At 34.6% G+C, this 26,170-nt stretch overlaps 2 protein-coding genes across 4 annotated transcripts in view; one reads left to right on the top strand and one right to left on the bottom strand.

Moving 5' to 3' along the window:
* The window catches only part of LOC127873352 (protein phosphatase 1 regulatory subunit 27-like), a 318,207-nt gene that overhangs the window by 236,683 nt on the left and 55,354 nt on the right, over positions 1-26,170 (top strand). The gene's annotated exons all lie outside the window — the stretch shown is intronic.
* Positions 1-26,170, bottom strand: part of LOC127872108 (uncharacterized) — a 30,164-nt gene that overhangs the window by 814 nt on the left and 3,180 nt on the right. Inside the window, exons 2-10 of the mRNA XM_052415436.1 lie at positions 19,746-20,678; positions 14,054-14,182; positions 10,928-11,389; positions 10,385-10,468; positions 8,885-9,009; positions 6,872-7,013; positions 5,676-5,762; positions 4,960-5,034; positions 2,407-2,552 (exon numbers count right to left, since the gene is read on the bottom strand). Of these exons, the coding sequence (XP_052271396.1) occupies positions 2,407-2,552; positions 4,960-5,034; positions 5,676-5,762; positions 6,872-7,013; positions 8,885-9,009; positions 10,385-10,468; positions 10,928-11,389; positions 14,054-14,182; positions 19,746-20,678 (2,183 nt within the window). The remainder of the gene's footprint in view (positions 1-2,406; positions 2,553-4,959; positions 5,035-5,675; positions 5,763-6,871; positions 7,014-8,884; positions 9,010-10,384; positions 10,469-10,927; positions 11,390-14,053; positions 14,183-19,745; positions 20,679-26,170) is intronic.

The following is a 26,170-nucleotide window of genomic DNA, read 5'->3' as shown; positions in this document are numbered from 1 at the left end:
GGAATATTACACAAGTCAATTGTTACAAGTGTTTGTATCAGTCTCGTGGCTTGCTCTATTTCGCATCACCGTCGAGGCTACGCCTCTCGTGAGATACGTCATCACACAAGCACCTCGACTGATACAAACATATGGAACACTTTACTAGAGTCATATTCCGTATGTATTGCTCATTGGAGAGCTTCTACTTTTAAGTTCAACAATAGAAATTCCCTGTCTTTGAACAAACCCAGTTTCATAAAAAACGTTTAAATTCCTCTTAACCTCATGGTCAGATCCTTCTTTAATACATGTTAAGATTCCACTTAAAAAATGTTCAGATGCCACATCAAAACATGGAGCCCATGATAAAATTCACAACAATAGAGCTTTTGATACTAGATGCCATATTGTACCATTTTTAAATCTAAATTTATGTCTTGATCATATTGTATCAAATCCAGACAATGTATAGTTTACAGGCATGTCCATCCAATAGAGATGCTGCTTATGACGCATCATAACAACCTGAGCACATTAGTTTCAGAGATCAAATGCAGCAAGGAATTAATTATTGAAAAGACAAAAACTCCTTTAAAAAATATGGAACAAAACCACCTGACAATATGCACATTTCTACTCTAAAAGTAAAGTGCATACAAACTGTCATCAAATTTTGATCATTACATCCTGAGATCTCGCACAGAATGAACAATCCATTTAGAATGATATATTTATAATTAAAGGGAAATAACTCCCTAAATATCATGGGACAAGAATAACCTGACAAGATAGCGAAATTCCCATCTATAAGGAATGTGCCTTTTCAAATAAGGATCATTAGTGTCTGAGATCTTGAGTGGAAAGTAAAATTAACATATTAATAATAATAAGGCAATAACTCCCTGAAAAATGATTGGACCTTAACCAACTGAAAAGGCTGCCTACTACCTATGCCCCCCCCCCCCCCACTATAAGAAAGCTGAATACCAAGTTTCATCAAATGGGTATCATTAGTATCTAAGATCTCATGCAAAAACTAAAATAAAAATATAATTAATCAAATGGCAACAACTCCAAGACAAATTATTTGACCTAAATGACATGACAGGTATTAAAATCTTGGCTATATTATGTGACAGACGGACAGACAGAAGACACATTTTTATGGAAACGATTTTTGTGGAAATTTCATCCAGACTCACACAAACTCAATTCCATCCAACTTTGGCCAGATGGAAAAAGCGACGAATATAAGCTTCCCCTCTTAGGGAACATAAAAAGTATCATTCATTTTGGTTTAGCAGTAGTTTCAAAACAACAAAACTAATCAAAGGACCATAACTATGTCGTGCTGAAGAAAGATATATGGTCCCATATATCTGCATTACTCTTAAAGCCTTTGATCATAGCATGAAATATTATCCGAATCCATTCAATATTCAGAGTTACTAGTTTCCATGCCATTTTTTTTTTGCATATTTTGGAAAAAATTACCTTGTTTAGATTGGAAATTCAATGCCTTACAATTTTCAAAATGTAGAAAAATTCTTATCCATAAATCATATGTTGAATGATTAAATTTAGACTTAGGAATCCAATAAAGCCAATTTAACAGCACACATTACTTTAATTTAATGGCGCCATATTTGAAGAGGGAAATAAAAACAATAAAATCTCAAAAAATAATATCAGACAATGATAAACACAGTTAAATTGCACTATCATCATAAAACAATTCACTAAAGGATGCACAAATCATGTATTAACTATTTAAAACAGTTATCTTACATGTAACATAACTTAATGTATTACTTGAGTGGTAACATGTTTTTTCTAAGAAATATTACCTGGCAATCTAAGCCTTAGAAATTATTTCACTTCATTTAAAATGCAAAAATGATTTTTGCAAGCAATTCTAGTCAATAATTACAATAAATGTGTTAAAAAATTTCATGAACAAAAACATTAACCATTTTTCAAAAGTAACACTGTCTGCATGACGTCAAAAAGTGGATTGTGGGATATATTTCTCTTTGTCATCCAATTAAGATTGGGGTAGTCAAATTCAATATGGTTTATTCATGGTAAAGTCATGTGGACACACGTAAATTTAAATTAAGAGTTAATGCAATATCTACAATTCATCTAAAATTCTAACAAAAGAGTGCTCTTCCTAGTAAAGAAAAGCAAGATTAATTGATATCTAAAGGTTCTGTCAGGCTCATAAAAACATCGTATTTTTGCTGCATTTTTAAGAAAACAAAACTTCAGTCAGTATCTATTATTGGTAAATTGTTGGTCAGAGTTAGGAAAAAATCATTTTAAGCATTTGTAATGGGCCCTGCTATGAGACCAGTGAGAGCAGAAGAAAAAGGCCAAGTCTCTGAAAAGTTAAGCAAAGGAAGTAACAAATTACAAATTTACCTTTGAGTTTGAGTTGTTTGTGATCACCACTAAGTCTTGACCCACATTTATGGTGACATTATATGTAGTTTGCCTTATGTTCTGTCTGTCTCGAGCTCTTTGATTACAAGGTGAATCACGTATCCTCTTCTTGCAACAGCATAATACTATAATACATACAACCAACCAGTTAAACAACTAAAGCTTGACACACTTTATGATCCCTCCCCCCTAAACATAGCATGTGGCAAGTTATAATTATTTCACACAGAAATTATAAACTTAAAAACAGCTGCTGGAGGACAGCTCACTAAAACTTTCTTGTTTTTGTCAGAGTTTCACTTTTTTCTTAAACCAAACTGTTGGTATAGTAGATCATTTACTTTATCTATCAAGTAATTTGAAACGTATCCATCAAGCCTTGATTTTTTAGACAAAACTATTTCTCTTTATTTACATTCAGTGACTTTGACTGTTGATATTGACCCAATCTGCCTCATATATGCTTACAAAAATATGATGTTGTTAGATAACATATAAGTTTGCTTCACAATAACTTAATTTATTTTTGAGATGTTAAACTGAAACCATTTTATGGCTCAAACTCGCCGGGACGGACAACAACAGTTCGAGCCATACATAATTCGAGCCATCCAACAGAAATTTATATAAATATATAGCAATAAAAAATCAGTGCTTCAAGGAGCATTCGAGCCTATCAGAAATTCAAGCCAAGAGAGTTTGAGTCATCGGGTTTTGACTGCATTTAGAATAGTGGCATTGACCTTGATCACACCCATCAACAAATGTGCAGTCCTTGGACATAAGGAATCTATGTATCAAGTTGCATTATAGTTGAACAATGTCTACTAACAGTGACCTTGACTGTTTCACCAGACACCCCGTATGCAATCCTATGCAAGACCTGGATATTATCAATTAATTTAGTTTCAATATAGTATAGCTCAATCATTCATTGAGTTATTGAGTGCAAAATATGTATTTATATTTAGTAACAATGTTATTGACCCCATCTGCAACATCATATGATGTTTACATGGAGCACATATATGTAATGTAGATTCATGACAATATCTTGTTGGGTTACTAAGGGATTCAAACTTTCTATTTTTAATAACAGTGACGTTGACATCATTCATGCTATATCCAACCCTGGCGAGGTCTGGATATGAAGTATTACCGCTTTACATTTCATTACAATGCTAAATTCTATATCTCTTAACATGACCTTTACCAACCCACTATCGATAATTAAATTTATTATCAAGAAATTAACTTTAATATATTTTGATATTATCTTAAATGCGATGACTAAACCTTAACGCTACCGATCCCATACATAATTCCAAGGGGGGACGGAGGGGAAGGGGATTGATTAAAAATCTAAAATTGCTGAGCTGTAACCTGTCTATTAAGCTTAAATTCTAAGTTATGTAAAAGAGCCATCATTTATGACAACTTGCAAAATATAGTAAGAATAAGGAATCATCTCAAAACAGGAAATAAATGTAATATTTTTGATAGATATTGATAAGCCATTCCTGATAAACTAGCTAAATACTAAAAAAAAATATAAAAAGCCAATTTAGAATATGCAAATTTCCATGTACAAAAATGTCCTTTTTAATAACAAATTTAAACAAGAGTAACCAAACTTTCTCCATGCTATGGAGAAACAAGAGCTGTGTTTGTGAAACACAATGCCCCCTACTGCGCCGCTTTGAAGCCATATATTTGACCTTTGACCTTGAAGGATGACCTTGACATTGACCTCTCACCACTCAAAATGTGGAGCTTTATGAGATACACATGCATGCCAAATATCAAGTTGCTATCTTTAATATTGCAAAAGTTATGACCAGGGTTTCGGACAGACACACACATACAATGACAGACAGACAGGCCAAAAACAATATACCCCCTATCATTTGATCTGGGGGCATAAAAAATGTTTTAAATTTGAATGAAATCCCTCAAGCTATTCCTGAAAAACTAGCTTGCTAACTCTTCAAGCTGTTTATATAGTGCATGCTAATTTCTAAGCGCAAAAGGGGCCCTACTTTTGACAAGTTACCAAACTTGATCAATGCGGTCTTGATATGGGGAATACAACTTTTTAAGAAACTCCTTAAGCCGCTACTGAGAAACTAGTTTACAGAAAAACTGAAACCAAGCACAGATGCCAACATAAACACAAGAGCCATTAGCTTGGTAATGCCTTTTCTTTGAAAATGTTAGCTTAAAAGGGCCCAACATTCGTCAATTTGTAAAAAAATTGAAAACTTATTATATATAAAGGAAAAATGCATGGACGTTTTAACATTTTAAACTGAAATATAAAATTAAAATATACCTACCTTTATTGTCGGTGTAGGGGATGTGGTTTTATAATAAGTTTATCACTAATGCTACCTGGTTAAAATACAATATTTATTTTGTAATTTGTATTGCAGGATGTAAATTTGTGTTGACTTGGAGTAATTTCTAAAAAAAATTCCATTTACAAAAAAAATTAGACACCACAAGTTTCAGTGTAAAACAAAATCAACTTACCAATTATCAATATAACTAAACCCACACTGACAGGTACCGACACAATTGTAGGAGTATTATCACCTGATGGTGGCGCTGAAAAAGAGGTTGGACAATAAATATGACTTCTAGAGTGTTAACAAGTTTTTTCTTTAATTTGACCTGTTGACCTAGTTTTTGACCTCACGTGACCCAATTTCGCATTCGACCAAGATATCATTGGAACAAATCTTCTGACCAAGTTTCATGAAGATTACCGGTAGTCAATAAATGTGGCCTCTAGAGTGTTAACAAGGCAAAATGTTGCATGTAAACTCTGACAGCAATGAGATTCAATGTTCTTTCACCATTTTGAAAACGAGGCCAGGCCTTTTAATTGGGCTAAATCGTGTTGTTTTTACGTTAACTGGGATATTGTTGTTAACTTTTGTTGGTAATACATTTTTTAATTGAAAATAAAAGTGTTTTATTTATTATATTTTCTATGGTTTAGCTCAAACAGCTGGATAATGAGATGAAATTAATGTTGTAAGGAATACAAACATATCCTTTTCTCCATGAAAACCTCCAGGCAGTAATTTGGGGAAAAATATATACTTTTTGAGGTTTGGAATCGGGCAAAATTTTGGCCCCGAATTTGACACACAAAAAACAACACCATTGAGATGTTTCATTAGTTATTCACGCTTAAAAGGTATTGCCTTATTTGTAAATCAAGAATCACAGAATACACATACTCTTCTCACTGATCTTGGTTTTCGGATCTGGCTGTTTGTCTTTGGTACAATTCAACACGCAAGAATCCTGATCCTTCACCAGGTTCACTGAAACAAATATACATGAAACAGGGCTTAATGCATGTGCGTAAAGTTTTGTCCCAGATCAGCCTATGCAGTCTGCACAGGCTAATAAGGAAAGACACTTTCTGCCTTAACTTAATTTTGATAAGCAGAGGCTTATCGAAAAATCCAATAATAAGCCTGTGCTAGACTACGCTGCCGTCATCAAATTTCAAAATTAAACTGTGTTTTAATTAAAAATGAGCATTGTGTATCTTGTAAAATCAATGTTACCAGACCAAATGTAGTGTTGAAGATATTGTTATAAGAAACACCGATTTGTTATGGGCTAACGTTATTTGACAAAGAATCCGTTGATTTTGTGCATTTACAGATCTTAAACATCATCATGATTATTCATGAGAACTAGATCATGCTTCCAAAGCTTCCCGAAGCCAATCTCGCGTTCACTCATAAAAGTTCGGATATCGTCGCGGAAAATTTAAGTGGAATATATTGTCCCACAAAAAAACAACAACTAGCATTTTGTATCTCAATAAATCTGTTACTATACCAAATCTAGCGTTGAAATTCTGGATATTGCTATAAGGCAAACTGTGCTAACTTTATTTTATGAAGTATTCATTGATTTTGAGCATTTACAGATCTTTAATACAAGTCTGGGCTTGTATTGGTCATTTACATTTTATGCTTTAACATTGCAAATATTGCTTAGAAGTTTTGTATATTTATCTTTTTCATCATATCATTAGATTTCACATAAAAAATAATTTAACCCTTTTCCCCATAAAAAGCAAAGTGAAAATGGCTTTTGCAACCAGCATAAAACCAGAACAGCCTGCGAGTAACTCACAGTCGGTTCAGGTTTTATGCTGTTTGCTGCTCATTAGTATCTTAGGGTTGGCAATTAAGCCTTTAAACTTTAATCTATTAAGAATGGTCCTTAGTTAAATATTAACTTTCGAAGGGACGACCAATGCGTAAAAATACGTATCTTAGTGGTAAAGGGTTAAAACTTTCATCTCAAAACTATATAAGTTTAACTAAAAAAGCATGTTGATTGTTGCCTCTAATCTGACAAACGCATTCTGAGCTCACAATACCAACTAGTTAGGCTGATAATTGATGCTTACGTGGACATTCTTTAACGCACCATGATCCGTATGCATATCGCCCCAACGTGTTGTTTTCCCTCCTCATCTCTGTTTTGTTGTAGAACGTCATCCCCGGACAATGTTGCTCGCAGGAGCCCTCATTGTTGAAATTCTTGCAGGCCTGAAAAAGACAAGAATATCATTGAAACTGATGGATGCTTCCCGATGATGCGCTTTGTCAATCTATGTGTTAATAACAACCTAAAAAAAACTATTGTTAGCCTAGGTGACCTTGACACCAGTGACCTCAAACCTAATCAAAAGGGAGAGGTCCATGCAAGGTATCTACGTGGCAAATATGAAAGAGATCGGTAAAAAATTGAAGGTGCTATGAGAAACTGTTAAAAAAGTGTGAATCTATTATTAGCCTCGGTGACCTTGACCCCAGTGACCTCAAACCACATCAAAATGTAGAGGTCAATGCAAGGTACCTACATGCCAAATATGAAAGAGATCGGTAAAGTATTGAAGGTGCAATGAGAAACTATAACAAAAGTGTGAGGGAAAAATCTATTATTAGCCTCGGTGACCTTGACCCCGGTGACCTCAAAAGGTAGAGGTCCATGCAAGGTACCTACATACCAAATATGAAAGAGATCGGTAAAGTATTGAAGGTGCTATGAGAAACTGTAACAAAAGTGTGACGGAAAAAGTATATTATTAGCCTCGGCGACCTTGACCTTGACCCTAGTGACCTCAAATCTCATCAAAAGGTAGAGGTCCATGCAAGGTACCTACATGCCAAATATGAAAGAGATCGGTAAAGTATTGAAGCAGCTATGAGAAACGGTAACAAAAGTGTGACGGAAAAAGTATATTTTTAGCCTAGGTGACCTTGACCTTGACCCCAGTGATATCAAACCTCATCAAAAGGTAGAGGTCCATGCAAGGTACCTACATGCCAAATATGAAAGAGATCGGTAAAGTATTGAAGGTGCTATGAGAAACGGTAACAAAAGTGTGACGGAAGGAAGTAAGGAAGTGAGGATGTAAGGATGTAAGGAAGTAAGGAAGTAAGGAACTACAAACTGGCAACTATATGCTCCCCGAAATATTTCGGGGAGCATAAAAAGCTAGGGTAATAAATCATTGATATTCTTAATAATGAACAGGATACATTGGTTTTTAATTGAAGATTGTTATATGTGGTCTTTTACAGTGTGTGTGAAAGTGCGGGTATTGGAGGAAACCCCCAACTGTCCTGTATGGTGACTGTCAACCAAGCTCATATGCCCTAAAGGATGGTATTGAACCTGGGTTGCCATGTTTATTGGAGCACGTAGATAGTAGGTATCAACCACTGCGTTATACTGACAGCCATCACAGAAACGTTACTGTACATTCTGGTATAAAGCAGATACAAATGTACAACCTAATCTGGGTAGTTCACCTTAGGTGCTAAGGAACTTTATGCTTCCTTCCGAGAAAGATTTAGGAAAATTAGGTCAAAGTACATTCCAGTTTATAAATAAAACAAAGCAATCAGTGCTTTTCTCTAATCATATTGTAAATGGGGCCAGAGCGCTTTGAAATGGGATAACTGAAGTTGTTTGACAAAAATTTGAAATATGTGTTTTTGTGTGTGTTTCTTTTTCTTACAAACACTTAAAATTGAAAATAAAAAGTGATTTTTATACATTTTACTTACTTTGGTTTGTTTTTGAGTGTGTTTATTTCTTACAAACACTTTAAAATTGAAAATAAAGTGATTTTTTTACATTTTACTTACTTTGATTAACTTAAATAACTTGATATTGAGAGGCAATGCATGCTGCAATTTATTAAAAAAGCAACAACAAAACCCCTCAATTAGGAATTGTAGGCTGCCATTTGGCAAAAATCTACATTTTGACATTGCAAATGTGGGGGGGGGGGGGGAATTTGCCTCCGAATTCCACACACACACACTCACAAATTCATTGTACCAAACCATCATATCAAAGAAGGAGAAAAGAACATTCTGATACAAAAGTGGTCACCACTATATCGTACCAGGCAGTCTGTTTTCTTGGTCCCAGTACATCCTGCAGCACACTCTGGGTGACAGCACTGGTTTTGTTGATCACCAAAACATCGGCCATCGCATGCCTCGGAACACACCACCTTGATGTAATTCACTGCAGTAATGACAGACATTTGTATTATAGAGATAGGTTTAATTAACACTTTCCCGATCAGAAACACATGTTGATGTGTTACTTATCCCTTAGAAAATAAAATAAAATATTTCTCAAAAGAACAAGTGATGTGTTAATGAAACACTATGCCCCCCCATATATGCGACCTTTGACTTGAAGGATGACCTTTACCTTTCACCAGTCAAAATGTGCAGCTCCATGAGATACACACACATTCCAATCACAAGGTGCTATCTTTAATATTGCAAAAGTTATGAGCAAGGTTAAAGTTTTGAGACAGACAGACAGACAGACAGACAGACAGACAGACAGACAGACAGACAGACAGACAGACAGACAGACAGACAGACAGACAGACAGACAAACAGACAAACAGGACAGGACAGCCAGCCAACCGACAGACAGACCAAAAACAATATACACCCTCTTCTTTGAAGGGGGGCATACACAAGTTTTAAAAGGCTTTATTTCCAACCCTAGTATACTGATGAGCTGCAAAGAGCATAAAACCTGAACAGCGGAGTTACTAGCTGCAGGCTTTTCTGGCTTACTGCTCGTTGCATATAGCCATTTTTACGTTTATTCTTTGCCTTGAATAAATATAGTTTTTTTTCAATACTTTTATTTCATCTTTGTTCGAAATATTATATGCATAATTGTATTTATTATGTTTGTACTTACTTTAAGCTGTAATGAATTGTTTTTATTAAGATAAGTAGAAATTGTGATGAGTGGCTATTAAAATCACCATGGCGGTAATTGGCAGATAATCAATTTCTATATTTTATTACAATTACATGAACATTAACGTTATTTTGGTTTGACGTTAATAAATGCTGTTTTTAGGAATGCTTATGGTTCAGTTACATATCAGCAAATGTCAAGGAAAACCAGACTTAATGCATGTGCATTTAGTATAACACCTTCTGCCAAAACTGGATTTGTGTTTAGAAAAGACTTCCGTTAATCGAACAATTCCATAACAGCCGAAAGTGTTCTCACTGATTAGCCTATGCAGACTTCACAGGCTAATCTGGGACAATACTTAATGCACATGCATTAACACTGGTTTTCCCAGAGGATGGCTCATATTTCTGTTAGTTGAGTTCATATATTTCAGGGCCATATATTTATCTTAGTTGATTGTTTTTAGTTTCAGGAACATATATTTCAGTTAGTTTAATTCATATGTTTCAGGTAAATATATTTTTGCTAGTTGAATTCTTAAGTTTCGGGTACATCTAGTTCAGTTTGTTTAATTCATATGTTTCAGGTAAATCGATTTCTGTTAGTTGGGTTTCAGGTACATTTTTTCTGTTACCGGTAGTTGAATGAATACACTTGAGAAACATACATTTCTGGCACATCCCCTTTCCACTTCCCCAACAATGGTAATCTCCAGTCTTTTTGTTGAAACATTCTGGTGGGCATGGCGGACCTGGTTTGAAAGATTCAAAAAGTTCAATCTTAAATAATCTATGAATCATGTGATACTAAATAATATCAACAAGAACACATACTATAATTATTTATACCATCATCGACTTTCTGGCATAATTAATTAAATCGCTTTTTGTCAAAAATAACAGGTTGGTACATATAACAGGCTGCTTACCAATGGCGAAAATTTACATTATTTCCCTACCCTCCCCCCCCCAGAAAAAAATAATTTCCAAAATAAATGCCAAACTTTCCAAATAAACATATTTTTTTTAAAGTTTATAATACAGCCACAGTGAAAAATTAAAATAAAAACCCCAACATAACAAACGTACATGGCCTAATCTAACTGAACTGTGGAAAATACAAATACATGCATCAACCTAACAAAGTTACATGGCCTGATCTAACTAGACCGTGGACAATACAAATAAACACCCCATCATAACGAACTTACATTGCCGACTAAAAAGTACAAGTGTGTTTGGATTTATGTCTGTCCACTCTATTGAGTTCACGAAGCAAAGCAGGTCGTTTTTATCGAAAAACACTTTGCCATGGACAATTTCCGACAGGCTTAGGAACTGAAGCTCCAGAATACCCTGGGAATCGTTCCGTGGGTTGTAATTCTGAGCCACATAGAGGCTGTAACTTTCGTTGTTGTACTGAAACAGCTGTTTTCCTCGTATAATCCGCAGTTTGGTCAGGTTGAGGTAATTTGAAAACACTTTGACAATGAAGACGTAACCGTCAACCTCTTCGATGTCTTTAAGAAATCCGAGGTCAAAGGGCTTCTCGAGGCCGTATAGTTCGAGGTTGCCGTCGACGTAGGAGCAGTTGGTGTAGCGGTTTTTCAAGATGTCATACTGGTGGTCGTATGTGCCGTGTCTCATAAAGTTGTCAGAGGAACCTCGGCACACTGGAAGAAGAAAAAAACAAATACTAAAGACACTATGAGGTCAGGGCACAAAATCAAATAAACTATTGACAAATTATCTTAATATGCTTTGTGAATTCCAAACAAAAAAGTTTGACCTATGAAACAACTTTTCTTTATCCACACAAGTAAAGACCACTATTGCAAACTGCTTTGAACAGTATACATCAAAAGCAAGATTCAAGGGGAATGACAGTCTTTATACAAATCAACTACATATTTGAGTTTGCTCCCTTGCTTTATCCAATTAAAACAACTTTACCCAATTAGAACAACGTTAAAAATACACAAAACAATCATAAACAATTAAAAAAACAAAAACTTGTTTTGATCTTGTTAGTGGAATTCTGTTGGCACAATTTTCAACACAGAATATCCGTATTTGCTACTTAAAATCTGAATATTTTCACATTTGATTTCAACCTTAACAAACATTCCAAGAAATTTTTCTGTGTTCACAAAGCCATATTGCTCTCACCTTTTGCCTAATTTACAACAGCGTGTGTTCTTACCTTTCTAAGGAACCTGTCTAAATTACAAGGGGGTGTTCTCATCTTTCTAAGGAACCTGCCTAATTAAAACCAGTGTGTTCTCACCTTTCTACGGAACCTACCTAATTTACAACAGCGAGTGTTCTTACTTTTGTAAGGAACCTGCCTAAATTACAAGGAAGTGTTCTCATCTTTCTAAGGAACATGCCAAATTTATAACAGTGTGTTCTCACCTTTCTAAGGAACCTGTCGTATTTACAATTGAGTGTGTTCTTACCTTTCTAAGGATGCCTTTCTTAATTACAACAGTGTGTGATCTCACCTTTCATATGAACCTGCCTTATTTATAAAAGAGTGTGTTCTTACCTTTCTTAAGGATGCCTTTCTTAATAACAACAGTGTGTGATCTCAACTTAAGAAATAATCGACGGGTAAATGTTGGTTATTGCGGTAATAACCAACGGTATGGAGTTCCGATGCGTAGGAATTAAACCTCGAAGGTGTAGCCCGAGTGGTTAAAAAACAAGCATCGGCACGACATACTGTGGTTATTACCGCAATAACCAACGCTTGCACGTCGATTAATTCTATTCTAACACGATTTCATTAATAGGTTATACGCGATTTAAAGATTATAAAAGAGAATTATATTAAACAAACGTCCTCTAATTTTCCGCGAAAACGTGCCGTCACCACGACAATGACAATCAAATTACGTCGTCTTCATTCATAAACAGTGCGCGGACAATCAAAGTGATGTCATACTTATCTTCGTTGGTATATCGGGGTAATAACCCCGGTTTTTTCCTTCTTTGTTTATAGAAAACAAGTTACGTGCTGTGGCAGAATTTCTTATGAACCTGTCTTATTTACAAAAGAGTGTGTTCTTAACTTTCTAAGGATGCCTTTCTTAATTACAACAGTGTGTGATCTCAAATTTCTAATGAACCTACCTAATTTACAACAGAGTGCGTTCTTGCCTTTCTAAGGAACCCTTCCTAAATTACAACAGAGTTTGTTCTCAACCTTCTTAAGAATCTGCCTCATTTTCATTTACCTTTATTAGGATTCCTTTCTTAATTACAACAGTGTGTGATCTCACCTTTCTAATGAACCTGCCTTATTTACAAAAGAGTGTTTTCAAACCTTTCTAAGGAACCCGTCCTAAATTACAACAGAGTTTGTTCACACCTTTCTAAGGAACCAGCCTAATTTACAACAGAGTATGTTTTAACCTTTCTCAGGAACCTACCTAATTTACAATAGAGTTTGTTCTCACCAATCTGCAAAACCTACTTAATTTTCAACAGATTGTGTTCTCAACTTTCTACGATACCTAATTTGCAACAGTGTGTTCTCGCCTTTTAAAGAAACCTTCCTATTTTTCAACAGAGTGTATTCTCACCTTTCTAAGGAACCCTTCTTAATTTATAACAGAGTGTGTTCTCACCTTTCTATGGAACATGCTTAATTTGCAACAGTGTGTTTCCACCTTTCTAAGGAACCCTTCCTTATTTACAACAGAGTATGTGTCCACCTTTCTAACGAAACCTGCCTAATAAAAAACAGTGTGTGTTCTCACCTCTCTATGAAACCTGCTTAATTTTTAACAGAATGTGTTCTCACCTTTCTTATGAACCCTTCCTTATTAACAACATAGTGTGTGTTATAACATTTCTTTTAAATTTGCCTAAATAACAACAGAGCGTTTACTCACCTTTTTAAGATACCTTTCCTAATAAACAACAGAGTGTTTTCCCAACTTTCCACGGGACCTGCCTAATTTTCAACAGAGTGTGGTCTCTCCTTTTTAACAAACCCTTCCTAATAAACAACAGAACGTGTTCTCACCTTTCTATAGAACCTGCTTAATTTTCATAAGTGTGTCCTCACCTTTCTAAGGAAACCTTCCTTATTAAAAACAGAGTGTGTTCTCACCTTTCTTTCGAACCTGCCAACTTAACAACAGGGCGTGTTCTCACCTTGCTATTGAATCTGCCTTATTTACAACATACTGTTTTCTCACCTTTCTTAGGAACCTGCCTAATTTAAAACATAGTGTGTTCTCACCTTTCTAAGGAACCTGCTTAATCCACAATAAAGTGTGTTCTCACCTTTCTAAGAACCTGCTTAATTTACAAGAGTGTGTACTCACCTTTCTTGCACCTCCTGGAGGACATATCGTAGAAAAAAGACCTCTCGCAGGTACATGTACCCATGATGCATACAAACCCAAGCTGACAGTCGCTGTTCACCTTGCAGTAAGAGTCGTACTCGCCGGGATCTGTAAAGAGAACATGTATATAAGCTGCGCTCAGACAAAACAGGGCTTATAGCGTGTGTGTAGTGTTGTCCTAGATTAGCATGTGCAGCCCGCACAGGCTAATCAAGGACAAAACTTTCCAATTAAACTGGATTTTTTTAAGAAGTGACTTCCTTCAAACAAAAAAGCCCATACAAGCTGAAAGTGTTATCCCTGATTAGCCTGTGCAGACTGCACAGGCTTCTGTGCAGACTGCACAGGCGTATCTGGGACGACACTTTACACAAATGCATTTTAACCAGTCAAAATTGTACACACCAGACTTTGGAAAGAGAAAACATGAGCGGTCTAAGTATATATAGTGGGAACTAGAAGTGTTTTCATAACGCACAGATTGCCCCACATTGCATTTTTGTCTGAAAACGACACTTTTAAGGGGGAAAAAAATTCCCACATATGGAGTTGTGTAAATTTACATGCTGGTTAATATGTTTGAAAAGCTTAAGCCCTCTTGCAGTAATACTTCTTTAGTTTTTAAGTTAAGCTCAACACCGGTAAGAACACTACTGCTTTTGTATATCTCTTATATAAACAAATAATAAATGACACAATAGCTATTATTCTGTGATTTGTGACACAGTTTTTCCTTTAGAATAACCAGCAAATTAAGGTTATAGCTGCTATCCAGCGACATGCTATTATTAATCTCAACAAAATTAACATTTTTTTCTTACATATACATTTTATTCTCATCATTTCAGCAACAACCCCTGGTCTTGATTTCAATTGTATATTGTATAAACCGCTATGAATATCACAATGAATGAAATGTATCCTACAATGACAAGTAGATTGCAATTACGTAGTTCTATGCTGATAAAAAGAATCTGACAATCCAAAAAAATCATGTTAAGGTTTCATAAATGCTTTCTCAAAGCATATATCCCTTTGTGTTTAAAAAACAGTTGCATATTCACTACTTAAGTGGAAGCTTTCACCAACGTTTTATGCATATAATAAAATATATTAATCCTTTCCCCACATAAGAAGCAAAGTGAAAATGTGCAAACAGCGGAAAAACCAGAACAGCCTGGGAGTAACTCATTAAGGCTCGATTGGTCATTGTCGGCTCAGATACTTCTTACATGAACCCCGGGTACTCTTATGTATACTTACTTGTACACCGGGTACGGTAAATATACTTAAACGTACTCGGTCAATATTAGACTGTACCCGAGTTGTATTCCCACCCAAAATCCGATGTCGTAAAACGCGCTACCGATTACCGTAAAACGATATTGTTTATCTTAAACAAACTTCTCGTTAAAAAAAACTGCATCATCATGCTTTTTGAATATGAGTTCCTATAATAGCGAGGCCATTTCACAGAATATTGACATAAATGTGAACATAGTTAATTTTTAAAAAGACGACAACGACAAATTTAGCGTTAAAATTCCCGGGTACGTTTTAGTATATTTACCGTACCTGGGGTAGATGTAAGTATACTTTAGAGTACCCGGGGTAAGTAGTACCCGAGCCGACAATGACCAATCGAGCCTCAGTAAGGGACTACAAATGCGTGAAAATAGTATCTAAGTGTGAAAGAGTTAAAAGCCAGGTGCTTATCAGCAGGCAACTCACCAGGCTGAAATAGACAACTGTATTTGTTGAATTCTGAAGAGCGTATTTATTGTTATAAATAACAATACATCAACACTTCTCTCTGTATAAGCGGTTGCATAATTCACCAGCAAAATGGTTAATTTTTTCACTGCTGTAACTCCAATGTACATACTTTTGCACCTTAGAAATATATTTTTATATATATGTTTTATTTGCAAATGATTGATAATTTATTTAGAATAGCAAGAGAGTCTAAGGCCCTTGTTGTTCACCTGAGACCTAAATAAAGAGACCTTTTGTTAGTAGTTTTCGAAATGTTTCTGTAATCATTTTAGAAATCATCCAAGATTTCATTGAACACATTCAAAGCAAAGTTTATCATGATTTGGTAAAAGTTACAAGGTCAAGATTGTTGACAAAGTTGTACTGTAGTCAGATAAGTAAAACTGCCTTTCAAAATGGAGGTCTTGTTTAATTTTATAAAAAATTTAAAGCTTCATGGCTTATTAAGACCCCATGGGCATGATTTGACAAACTTGGTAGAACTCGATCACCATGCATTGCTATATGACAAATACCAAACTTCAAGGTCTTGAGGTTTCAGAGGAGATTTAAACAGTTTTCACAAAATACATTTAAGGAAGACAAGTAACCTGTGGTTGCGGAAAATTATGACCAGAGGGACATCATTTCAACCCACTTTGTAATGAAGACGGCCATGTAATCTTACATGTCAAATATCAAACCTGTGGGCATTGTAGTTTCAGACAGACCACAGAGATTACAGATTCCTTACGCTATCAATGAGCACTATGTGCCCAGGTGAGCTAAATATGTTCAGAAAAAAAATATGCTAGACAAATGAATAAATCAAGCATTCAAATGCAATCCTTGTGACCAATTGCCCATTTATATAACCCACACAAATATTACGGAAATACGGCATTCAATTACTTAATAAATATCTCAATTGACATAAAGCTATTTTGTCTGATCAAATTAGGCTATTATATACAAAACATTTGACAGACCAATACATTTAGACAATAATTAACAGATTTTATCAGTTTGTAAACGCAGATGGGACAAGAATAAATGAGCCAGAATAACAAGACTTTCCAAATCTATCAGCAGCTTGAACAAAGAAATAATCCATGCAGGCGGCCATAGGATGATGTTCAAGAAAACAATAACATTCTGGTCAGCATCAGGTTTTTAGCATCAGTTTCTTGATGTTCAACTTCACAGATTTCTTTAAGCCTAGAGATTTTATTATGCATATTGCGTAGAAGTAAAAATAGCTGGGTATTATCCTAATCTGTTTCTTATATCTGCGAATTATCGCCGAGTGCCTCGGCATGATGCGGAGTGAATACTCGTTGTGGATGCGGAGAAACTTCGAAAACAACATAATATGTTGACTTTGTTAATTTTGCATGAGCTGTACCTTACAATTGTTATTTCCACAAATACAGATCTTGTTTGGAAATCAGAATTCGACATTCAGCAAGGTGTTTACTTTCATATTTGAATACATTTTTGCGATCTAATGTAATCGTCAATAATGTTGACATTAGTTAATAAGTTGAATTTTAAACCTAGTAGTCACTGCTAATCACGGCGATTGCCCTATCGCGGTGTTCCGCGATGATTCAACAGCTGATCTTTATCGCGAGATGGTCGAAGTGAAATCACGGCGGAATCACTGCGAATCACCCATAGATTTGTATTCACCGCGATTTGTAAGGTTTACCCTAAGGCGGTGATGTGAGACTTAGGAAAAAATCGCGGGTCGCGTAGTGTTATCTCAACTAATGCAAAAAAGAAGGAATTAACCAAATGCATAGTAAGAAATAAGACATTCATTTTGTTCAAAATTGATCAATTGCGAAATTACTTCAAACAAGAATGTGTTGTTCATTATTTGCAATATAAATCAAATCTTTTTATCCTCCGATTACCGTGTATCGAGCGGTTAATGAAACAAGAAAAAAAATCTTAATTAATGCAAACAATGACGCAATAAACACTACCTTTGAAGATTTATTTATTGCCATCTTCGATGTTGTTATATTTTCAGCCTTCAGAGGCTGGTAGCGGTATTGTTATTTTTATCATTTTTAGAAAATTGTATATAATAGAATTCAATACTGCTCCAGCAGCTGGAGTTTCACTTCTTTATATTGAATTGCACAACAGTTTGCTGTGTGCTGCGTGGATGCAATAGCGTGTATCCCCGTACACATCTTCGATGTTGTTATATTTTCAGCCTTCAGAGGCTGGTAGCGGTATTGTTATTTTATAATTTTTTTAGAAAATTGTATATAATAAAAATTCAATACTGCTTTAGCAGCTCGAGTTGCACTTCTTTATACTGTTAAATCCATGTCAAAATTGTTTATTTACAGCGTGTTTAACCACAGAAGGTCGATAGCTCCATTCACACCCGCAAATTACATCCACTACGAGCATAGTTTACCTGGTAACGAGATATCACATCCAAAAAGCGAGAGTACTCGATTGCTTAAGAATTGCAAAAACAAAAACGTTCGCAATTTGTTAAAATAAAATGTTTGGCATATATGTTACTATTAAAAGATTTGGTAAAATTAGAATCCAATTTGGAAGGGGTTCACCCAGTGAACATGTGCATATCGTCATGTCACTTATTTACGCAATGTGCGCGCACAGATTGTTCCATGCAACAGTTTCTGAGAATCGGGGTAAAAAGTAAAAGAATTTTCTTTAAAATAAATCAAATGAAAGTGTTGTGTTTACACTAGTGCAGTCATCTGCCTCACTTTGCAATTTATGTGAGAGTTTCATAAAGAGAACTGAAAAAATTGAATGAATGAAATGGGATAAATTTGGATTATTTCAGTTAAACTAAGATTTTGAAATGCAACATTACTTGGTTTTTTTTCCTCATTTTATTTGTGTCTGTATTTATTTTCAAGCGTTTGTAGTGAAACAAAATACTCAGAGCGTATGTGTGTGACGTCATTACAAGAGCCGCGTTCATGATATAAACAAAGTGATGGTAATTAGGCTATGCTGGATAAAAGGGAATCATACGATATTAAAATGTTTGGAATGTAATTTAAAATACATCGCTGATATGGACAGTGTACGTTGTATTTCAGAATATCATTGATTCTTAATAACATGTATAATATGTGCACAAAAAAGTAAAATAGAGTTATGTATGATAATGACTATGTTAGAAAACGTGTGTAAACAATGAATGCACAAAACAATATTCAATTCCTATTTATGGTGGCTCTTTTAACAAACATCATGCACTTTTTGTTTATTTAATTACCAGCAGAAATGAACGTTAGAATAATGAACGTATAAAGAGTTATTTTTTCCCGATTATTTGTGATGTTTTGATAAGATGAAAACAGTGAAGTACCTGCTTAAAAAATGTAACCGAGTTACACAACTAACTGCTCAAGATTAATCGTAGTTAGACGAACTCTTTTGTCTACTGCCAAAATGTGTGCACAAGTCCCTTTTATTGATGATCGAAAGTGAATTTTAGTTTCAAGTATGGATCTCCTATTGCAGTCATTACATCTAGTCCAAGAACTCCATTCATTTGGTAGGTATGAAAGCAATTCAATCTACTTAAGATCTTTTTCAAATTGCCTGACACTATCTGGATCTGAGCCCTGTGTCAAAAGTTATTATCATGTGCGTCGCATGTTGTTAGTAAAATGATTGAAACTGTCCTCATTTTACCTCATTTTACCCCCATATTTTTTGAACCAGGGGTCAGATCAAAATTCCAAATAATTCACCGTCGCACATAGGCTTATAGCTACCATGTGTGTAAGTTTCAAGGTTCTAGTGCTAATAGTGTAGGAGGAGATAGTGTCCAGGACACTAGGACAGAACGCGGAGATCAATACAATATCCCCACGCTTTTAAAAGCTCTCCGCCATCTGCCCCTTACCATGCTTTATCCCAGAATTACGAAAATCACCAGTTTCGCAAGTGCAAGACGGCATTTCCATCTGTCCATCCATACATCTCAGAGCATTAGTTTGGTTTTTCGTGCAACCCTCCTTGCAACTCCACTTCAAATCAGTGTCGTGTAGCAGATAATCATTTGTATCAAGGTTTTCGGTTTTCACAATGCTTTTATTGTACATTACTTTACAATGGCAAAAGCATCCAAACTGTGAATACTTCCATTTCCGAGATGTTTCCAAACATTCATTAGGCTCGTAGCTTTCCGCTCCGATTCTTGTATTTGGGAGATCAGTCTTACATTCCATGTAATACAGAGATTCGAACTGTACAAAATCTTTCACGCAATTTGAATCCATCCCATGAAACCAACCACAACTAAACGGTATGCATACCGGTTTTCGGTCCCAAGTTCCGTCAGCCTGGCAAACCACGATCGCCTTACCACGTACAAGCACATATGAGTCTTCACAGGTTACTACAACAAAGCTTCCATGGTAAATGCGAATGCGTGCATGATCTATAACCCCAAAATCTGGACACATATGGACATCGCATGTTGGTGGGTTTCTATCAAACTTCAAATCATCACGACACAGCAACTGGCTATTTCCTTTCAATGTGTAGCCTGTGTTACATTGAAATGTGATGTAAGTGCCAATTTTGTAGGATGGGTTTCCGACAATTATACCATTTCTAGGATTGTTCATTGTCTCACAAAACTGTTCATAGCATCTGAGGGATCCTTCCCAACTGCTTCCCCTGCAATAATGTATCCGACTACCTTGAAGTCCATAACCAGTATTACAGGTGAATGTAACGTTTGCACCATCAGTGTATGATGACTGGACTGGAGTGAAGGCGGCATTCTGGACCGCAGGAGGAGGAGGGCAGGCCGCACGAGCTAATGCTAAACCTATAAAACAAGTAAAAAATTGAGAAACTCGTACGAAGAAAGGCAATTTCTTTTCAATGTGCTTTATATATTTATGAATTATGAAGCATGTTTACTCAACTTCAAAGCAGATCTTCGAAAGAAAAAGAACATTGATATTAAAGCAGTTAAACCTACAAAAATAGTAATTGACTAAAAACTATTCCATTTTCTCATTAGTAAATGAAGTAAACTCATAATTTTAAAATAATTATACGATCAACATATACTGCTATATAACATGTATGTAAATGAAATAAATGTTCGAGGAAAATAAATCAAAAGTAAAAAATACAATCCAAGGGAAGTAATAAGCTATAAAAGGGAGATAATTTCTAAACCTGCCAAAAGATATATTGAAATTTTATATCAAAGCGGCGCAATAGGGGGCATTGTGTTTCTGACAAACACATCTCTTGTTCAAAAATCTTAAATCTACTAATTTGTTGTTTTAAATAGTATTTCAACATGAAAAGAAATGGTTTAAACTAAGAACTTCTCATCAACTTTAACTCATACAACAGCTTCATTATATTCAGTGTTTTTAAATTAGTTTACCATTACTCCTGGTTCACTAAATGATTAAGTTTACAATATTTGAAACTGATTGATTCCAAATACTGGAAAACACAATAACTGTAATTGTAGCACCATTAACAAATGTTTTTGGATTGTGTATGTATAGCTTCCTCTTTGTGCACATAATTTGTATACGCAACAAGATTTGGTGAAGCTATTCTAGTTTTAATACATATCATAGTTATTTTCTAAATTAAACCAATGTTAACATCAGGTTTTCAGTCTTAACATATTCCTCATTAAGATTAATTATTTATCATTTGTAAATTGGCCATAACTTTTGCAATATTGAAGACAGCAACTTGATATATGGCATGCATGTGTATCTCATGAAGCTGCACCTTTGTAGTGGTGAAAGGTCAAGGTCATCCTTCAAGGTCAAAATTAAAAAAAATACAATCCAATGGAAGTAATTAACTTTAAAAGGGAGATAATTTATAAACCTGCCAAATGATATATTGAGCTTTTATTTCAAAGCGGCGCAATAGGGGGCATTGTGTTTCTGACAAACACATCTCTTGTTCTAGTATACATGTATATTAAGTTATGGTGTGCCATTTATGTGCATATTATCAAATCATAGGTATTTGTTTTATTCTAAAAGCCCACAAAATTGTTCCAATCTTTGACTCAGAGACAAAAAAAGTACAAATATTCCTTTATTATCCCTCAACAGCACAAAGCTCTCATGGTGAATTATGGTGGTCAGTCCACGTCCATTGCCTTACATTTTTGCGTGTCTTTAACCTTCAGCTCGTTAACACGGAAGCATCCTTTTTATTCAATGTTGATGAAACTTTGTCAGAATGTTTATCTTGACAATATCTTGGAAGAAAACTTTGTTACCACTCTATAGAGGCCAAAATTGATCTCATTAACAATGACACTTGGTCTGAATGTCAAACTTGATATCTTGGCTGATAGATTTCGTGCATGATCCAGAATTTATGTAAACAGGTCAAATATTAGAAATAACTTTTTACCAGTCTAGACGTCACAATAATGACTCAATTTCGATGAAACTTTGTTGGAATCTTTATATTTGTAATGACAATATTCAGGTGGAGTTCGAATTGGAGTCACGAGTATAAAATCTAGGTCACCATGTCAAATATTTGAAATATCTTGTGAACACTTTAAAAGTCACATGCATGATTCAACCTTGATAACACTTTTTAAGAGTATGTATCCTGACAACATTGAGACACAGTTTCGATATGGGTCATGTACATCCAAAAATAAGGTCTCCAAAGATATCCTAAAAAAGAAAATAACCAAAAGTTATCAGCTGGGTAAGAGTAATCCAGATTTATACAAATGGCTAAACTCTTAGAAAATACATATAACCTCTGAATGAGACCCATGTTAACATCAATCTTAATGAAACCTGGTCAGAATGTTAATCTTGGCGATATCAAGGTCACATGAATTGGTTGAAGTAGGTTTACAAATCTTTCTTAATAAAGAAGATGCAATTTTAGATGGAACATTCTAAGATACATTAAATAGGTACAAGCAATATTTAAAAGGCTTGCAACAGAATTAGTATCACTTTGTTATTGTTATGAAATCATTTCGTGCTTTTTGGGAATTACAAATATAAAACTTTGTATTATCTTTGTATTACCTCTTGAATTATATACCTCTGCGGTCATTTTTATTAGCAGGATAGATTAGTAGTTTTCTTGATTGCTTATCACTTTCTGACATTTTCAATCATTAAAGTGACCTGATTTTGTGTGATCCAAAAATTGAAAATTACAGTTTTGCATGATCATCAAAGTTAAATCTTTTGTGTTATGTAGTGAATATTAGATTGACAGCTTTCTATTTGAGAAATTTTCTGTTATTCATTTTGAAACTTTCATCACGTATCGTTATTAATATATTATACTGTCTTGACAACATATGAGTCACAGAGTTCTGGAGATAACATTATCACAAAGGATGATAATAGTTTTGTTACTCTACTTGCTTCCATGTTTCTTATTTGATTGTTCTTTCGAAATCCAAATCATTTGTAACATTTATGTTGGGTCTTCAAATGTTGCAATTATAAAATATTGTAACATCAACTCGTGTTGATTTTTTTCAATGTACCAATTTTCATGACAGAAGATGCTTATCACCTGCTTAACAGAGCAGAACAAGTAGTGATGGTTCGACTACGCTCAGGACACAACAGACTGAATGCCCACTTGTGCAGAAAATACAAGCTGGTACCCTCACCACTCTGTCCATGTGGAGAAGAGAAACAAACTGCTGACCATGTTCTTCAAAGATGCAAAAGACACGATCAGGAGCGAGCTGCGGAGTGGTCTGAAGACACAACCCTCAACAGAAAACTGTATGGAGGTCTGGAAGATCTAAGACAGACTACAACATTCATTGCAGAAACTGGCATGATTGTGTAGCGCGAACGCAAAGAAGAAGAAGAAGATGACAGAAGATGGCATTTCAGCCGAAATTAAAAGGTGACATATCATTCAGTCATTATGATTGATCGTTTTCCAAAAGAATTAACTGGATGTTTGGCAGATCCTGGAAACTAACAAACATATTTGGTATTTTACAAGAACAAAAACAAAACTTGCGCTCATTAGTTATTTCCAACTCTTTAATGTTGCATCAGATGTATTCTTTATAAATTGACTCTAAAATGGTGGTAAGGGGCAAATATAAGATCAAGTGAGTCGCGTTCTGAGAAAACTGGGCATAATGCATGTGCGTAAAGTGTCGTCCCATATTAGCCTGTGCGGTCCGCACAGGCTAATCAGGGACGACACTTTCCGCCTAAATTAAACTTTTGCGAAGAAGAGACTTCTTTTAAGCGAAAAGTGTAATAAAAGCTGAAAGTGTCATCCCTAATTAGACTGTGCGGACTGCACAGGCTAATCTGGGACGACACTTTACGCACATGCATTATTCCCAGTTTTCTCAGAACACGACTCAAGGGGAAGCATCCTCATGTTGGTCGTCCGTCTGATTGCAACAAATTTAAAGCTTATTAACAATATTAAATCGCTCTCATAACCATAGCAACAGACTATTTTAATTCAGAAAACCACAGTTTTTAAAATATAATATATTGAATTGTGTCATGGGTAAATTCACATGTTCTGCTATCTATAATCAGTATCAATGTTCGTTTCAGTTATGAAATATTGTTTTATATTCCATAAATGTTATGCTCATAACAACAACAATCAAAATGAAAAACAATTATAACTCATTTGCCAGGAAATATACAGCTTTTAAAAGACATTTGAAAATTTATGTATATGCTACATTATAAACCTTTGTAATTCTTAATTTATACTTGAGAATACTATATACTCAGGCTGTAACATAAAATGTTATTATATATGCTTTGCTGTTACATTCATTTCATACACATGTTCTTTATGTAATTTTGTATTTGCATGTAGATCCACAGGCCTTTTGGCTTGTTATCTTTCACGGAATGAAACTATTAGTTGATGCATTTTATGGATGTACGAGTACTTGATCTATAACTTCAAACCAGTTTCACTGTATGCAAGTAATAGATGTAATATATTATGTAATATTTTTTTTTAAAGCAAAAAAGTACAGTTTTGTATTTGATATATTGCTGTAAAAAGTAAATGTGACTTCTTCCTTAAACATGTTGTATATCCTAGACTTACTAAAAGCTTGGTATGTTTAGTGAACATGTTTATATAAAGAATGTATACAGGAATACATGTAAAATCTTCATGGTGTTTTGTAAATGTAAACAATCTTTATTATGGCAAATGCCAGTTTTTTACTTTGTTTATAATAAAACTATTGGCATTCAAATATGCATAGACTCATCTGTTATTTGGATGGTACATAACCTATTACGTACAAGTCAAATCTCTATAGACAATATCTTTATGATAAATTATCTATTACATACAAGTCAAATCTCTATAGACAATATCTTTATGATAAATGACCTATTATGCATAAGTCAAATCTCTATAGACAATATCTTTATGATAAATGATATATTATAATCAAGTCAAATGTCTATAGACAGCATATTTATAATAACTGACCTATCATGAACAAGTCAAATCTCTATCGACAGTATCTTTACAATAAATGACCTATTATGAACAAGTCAAATCCCTATAGACAATATCTTCATGATAAATGGAAGCGGCGAAAATATAAGAATTCGATCAGCGGTATCTATATAAATCTCTAAAGACAATAGCTTTATTATAAATGACCCATTATGTTCAAGTCAAATCTCTATAGATAATATCTTTATAACTAATTACCTATTATGAACAAGTCAAATCTCTGTAGACAATATTGTTATGATAAATGGAAGCGGCGAAAATATAAGAATTCGATCAGCGGTGTATATATAAATCTCTATAGACAAAAGCTTTATGATAAATGACCCATTATGTTCAAGTCAAATCTCTATAGACTATAGCTTTAATGACTAAAACAGTACAAGTCAAATCTCTATAGACAATATCTTTATGATAAATGACCTATTATGAACAAGTCTAATCTCTATAGACAATAGATTTAATGACTAATTCATTACAGATCAAATCTCTATAGACAATATCTTTATAATAAATGACCTATTACATACAAGTCAAATTTCTATAGACAATATCTTGATGATTAATGACCTTTTATTCAAATCTATATACACACATTTTATGGTAAACAGATAAATGATCTGGTAAGATTATTCCAAATCTCTATAGACAATACCACATTATGGAAAGTCCATAATGTACATAAACGAATGGACTAAAGTACTATTTGAATCCGTATATTGAGATGGGCCTTTGTTTATTCCGAATATATTTAAACACTAGAGATCTTAATTTTGTATTTTCAAATATGTATAGACATCTACA

Source organism: Dreissena polymorpha, chromosome 3, assembly GCF_020536995.1.
Source record: "Dreissena polymorpha isolate Duluth1 chromosome 3, UMN_Dpol_1.0, whole genome shotgun sequence".
Taxonomy (NCBI): Eukaryota; Metazoa; Mollusca; class Bivalvia; order Myida; family Dreissenidae; genus Dreissena; species Dreissena polymorpha.
This window is presented reverse-complemented; position numbering and strand designations above follow the sequence as displayed.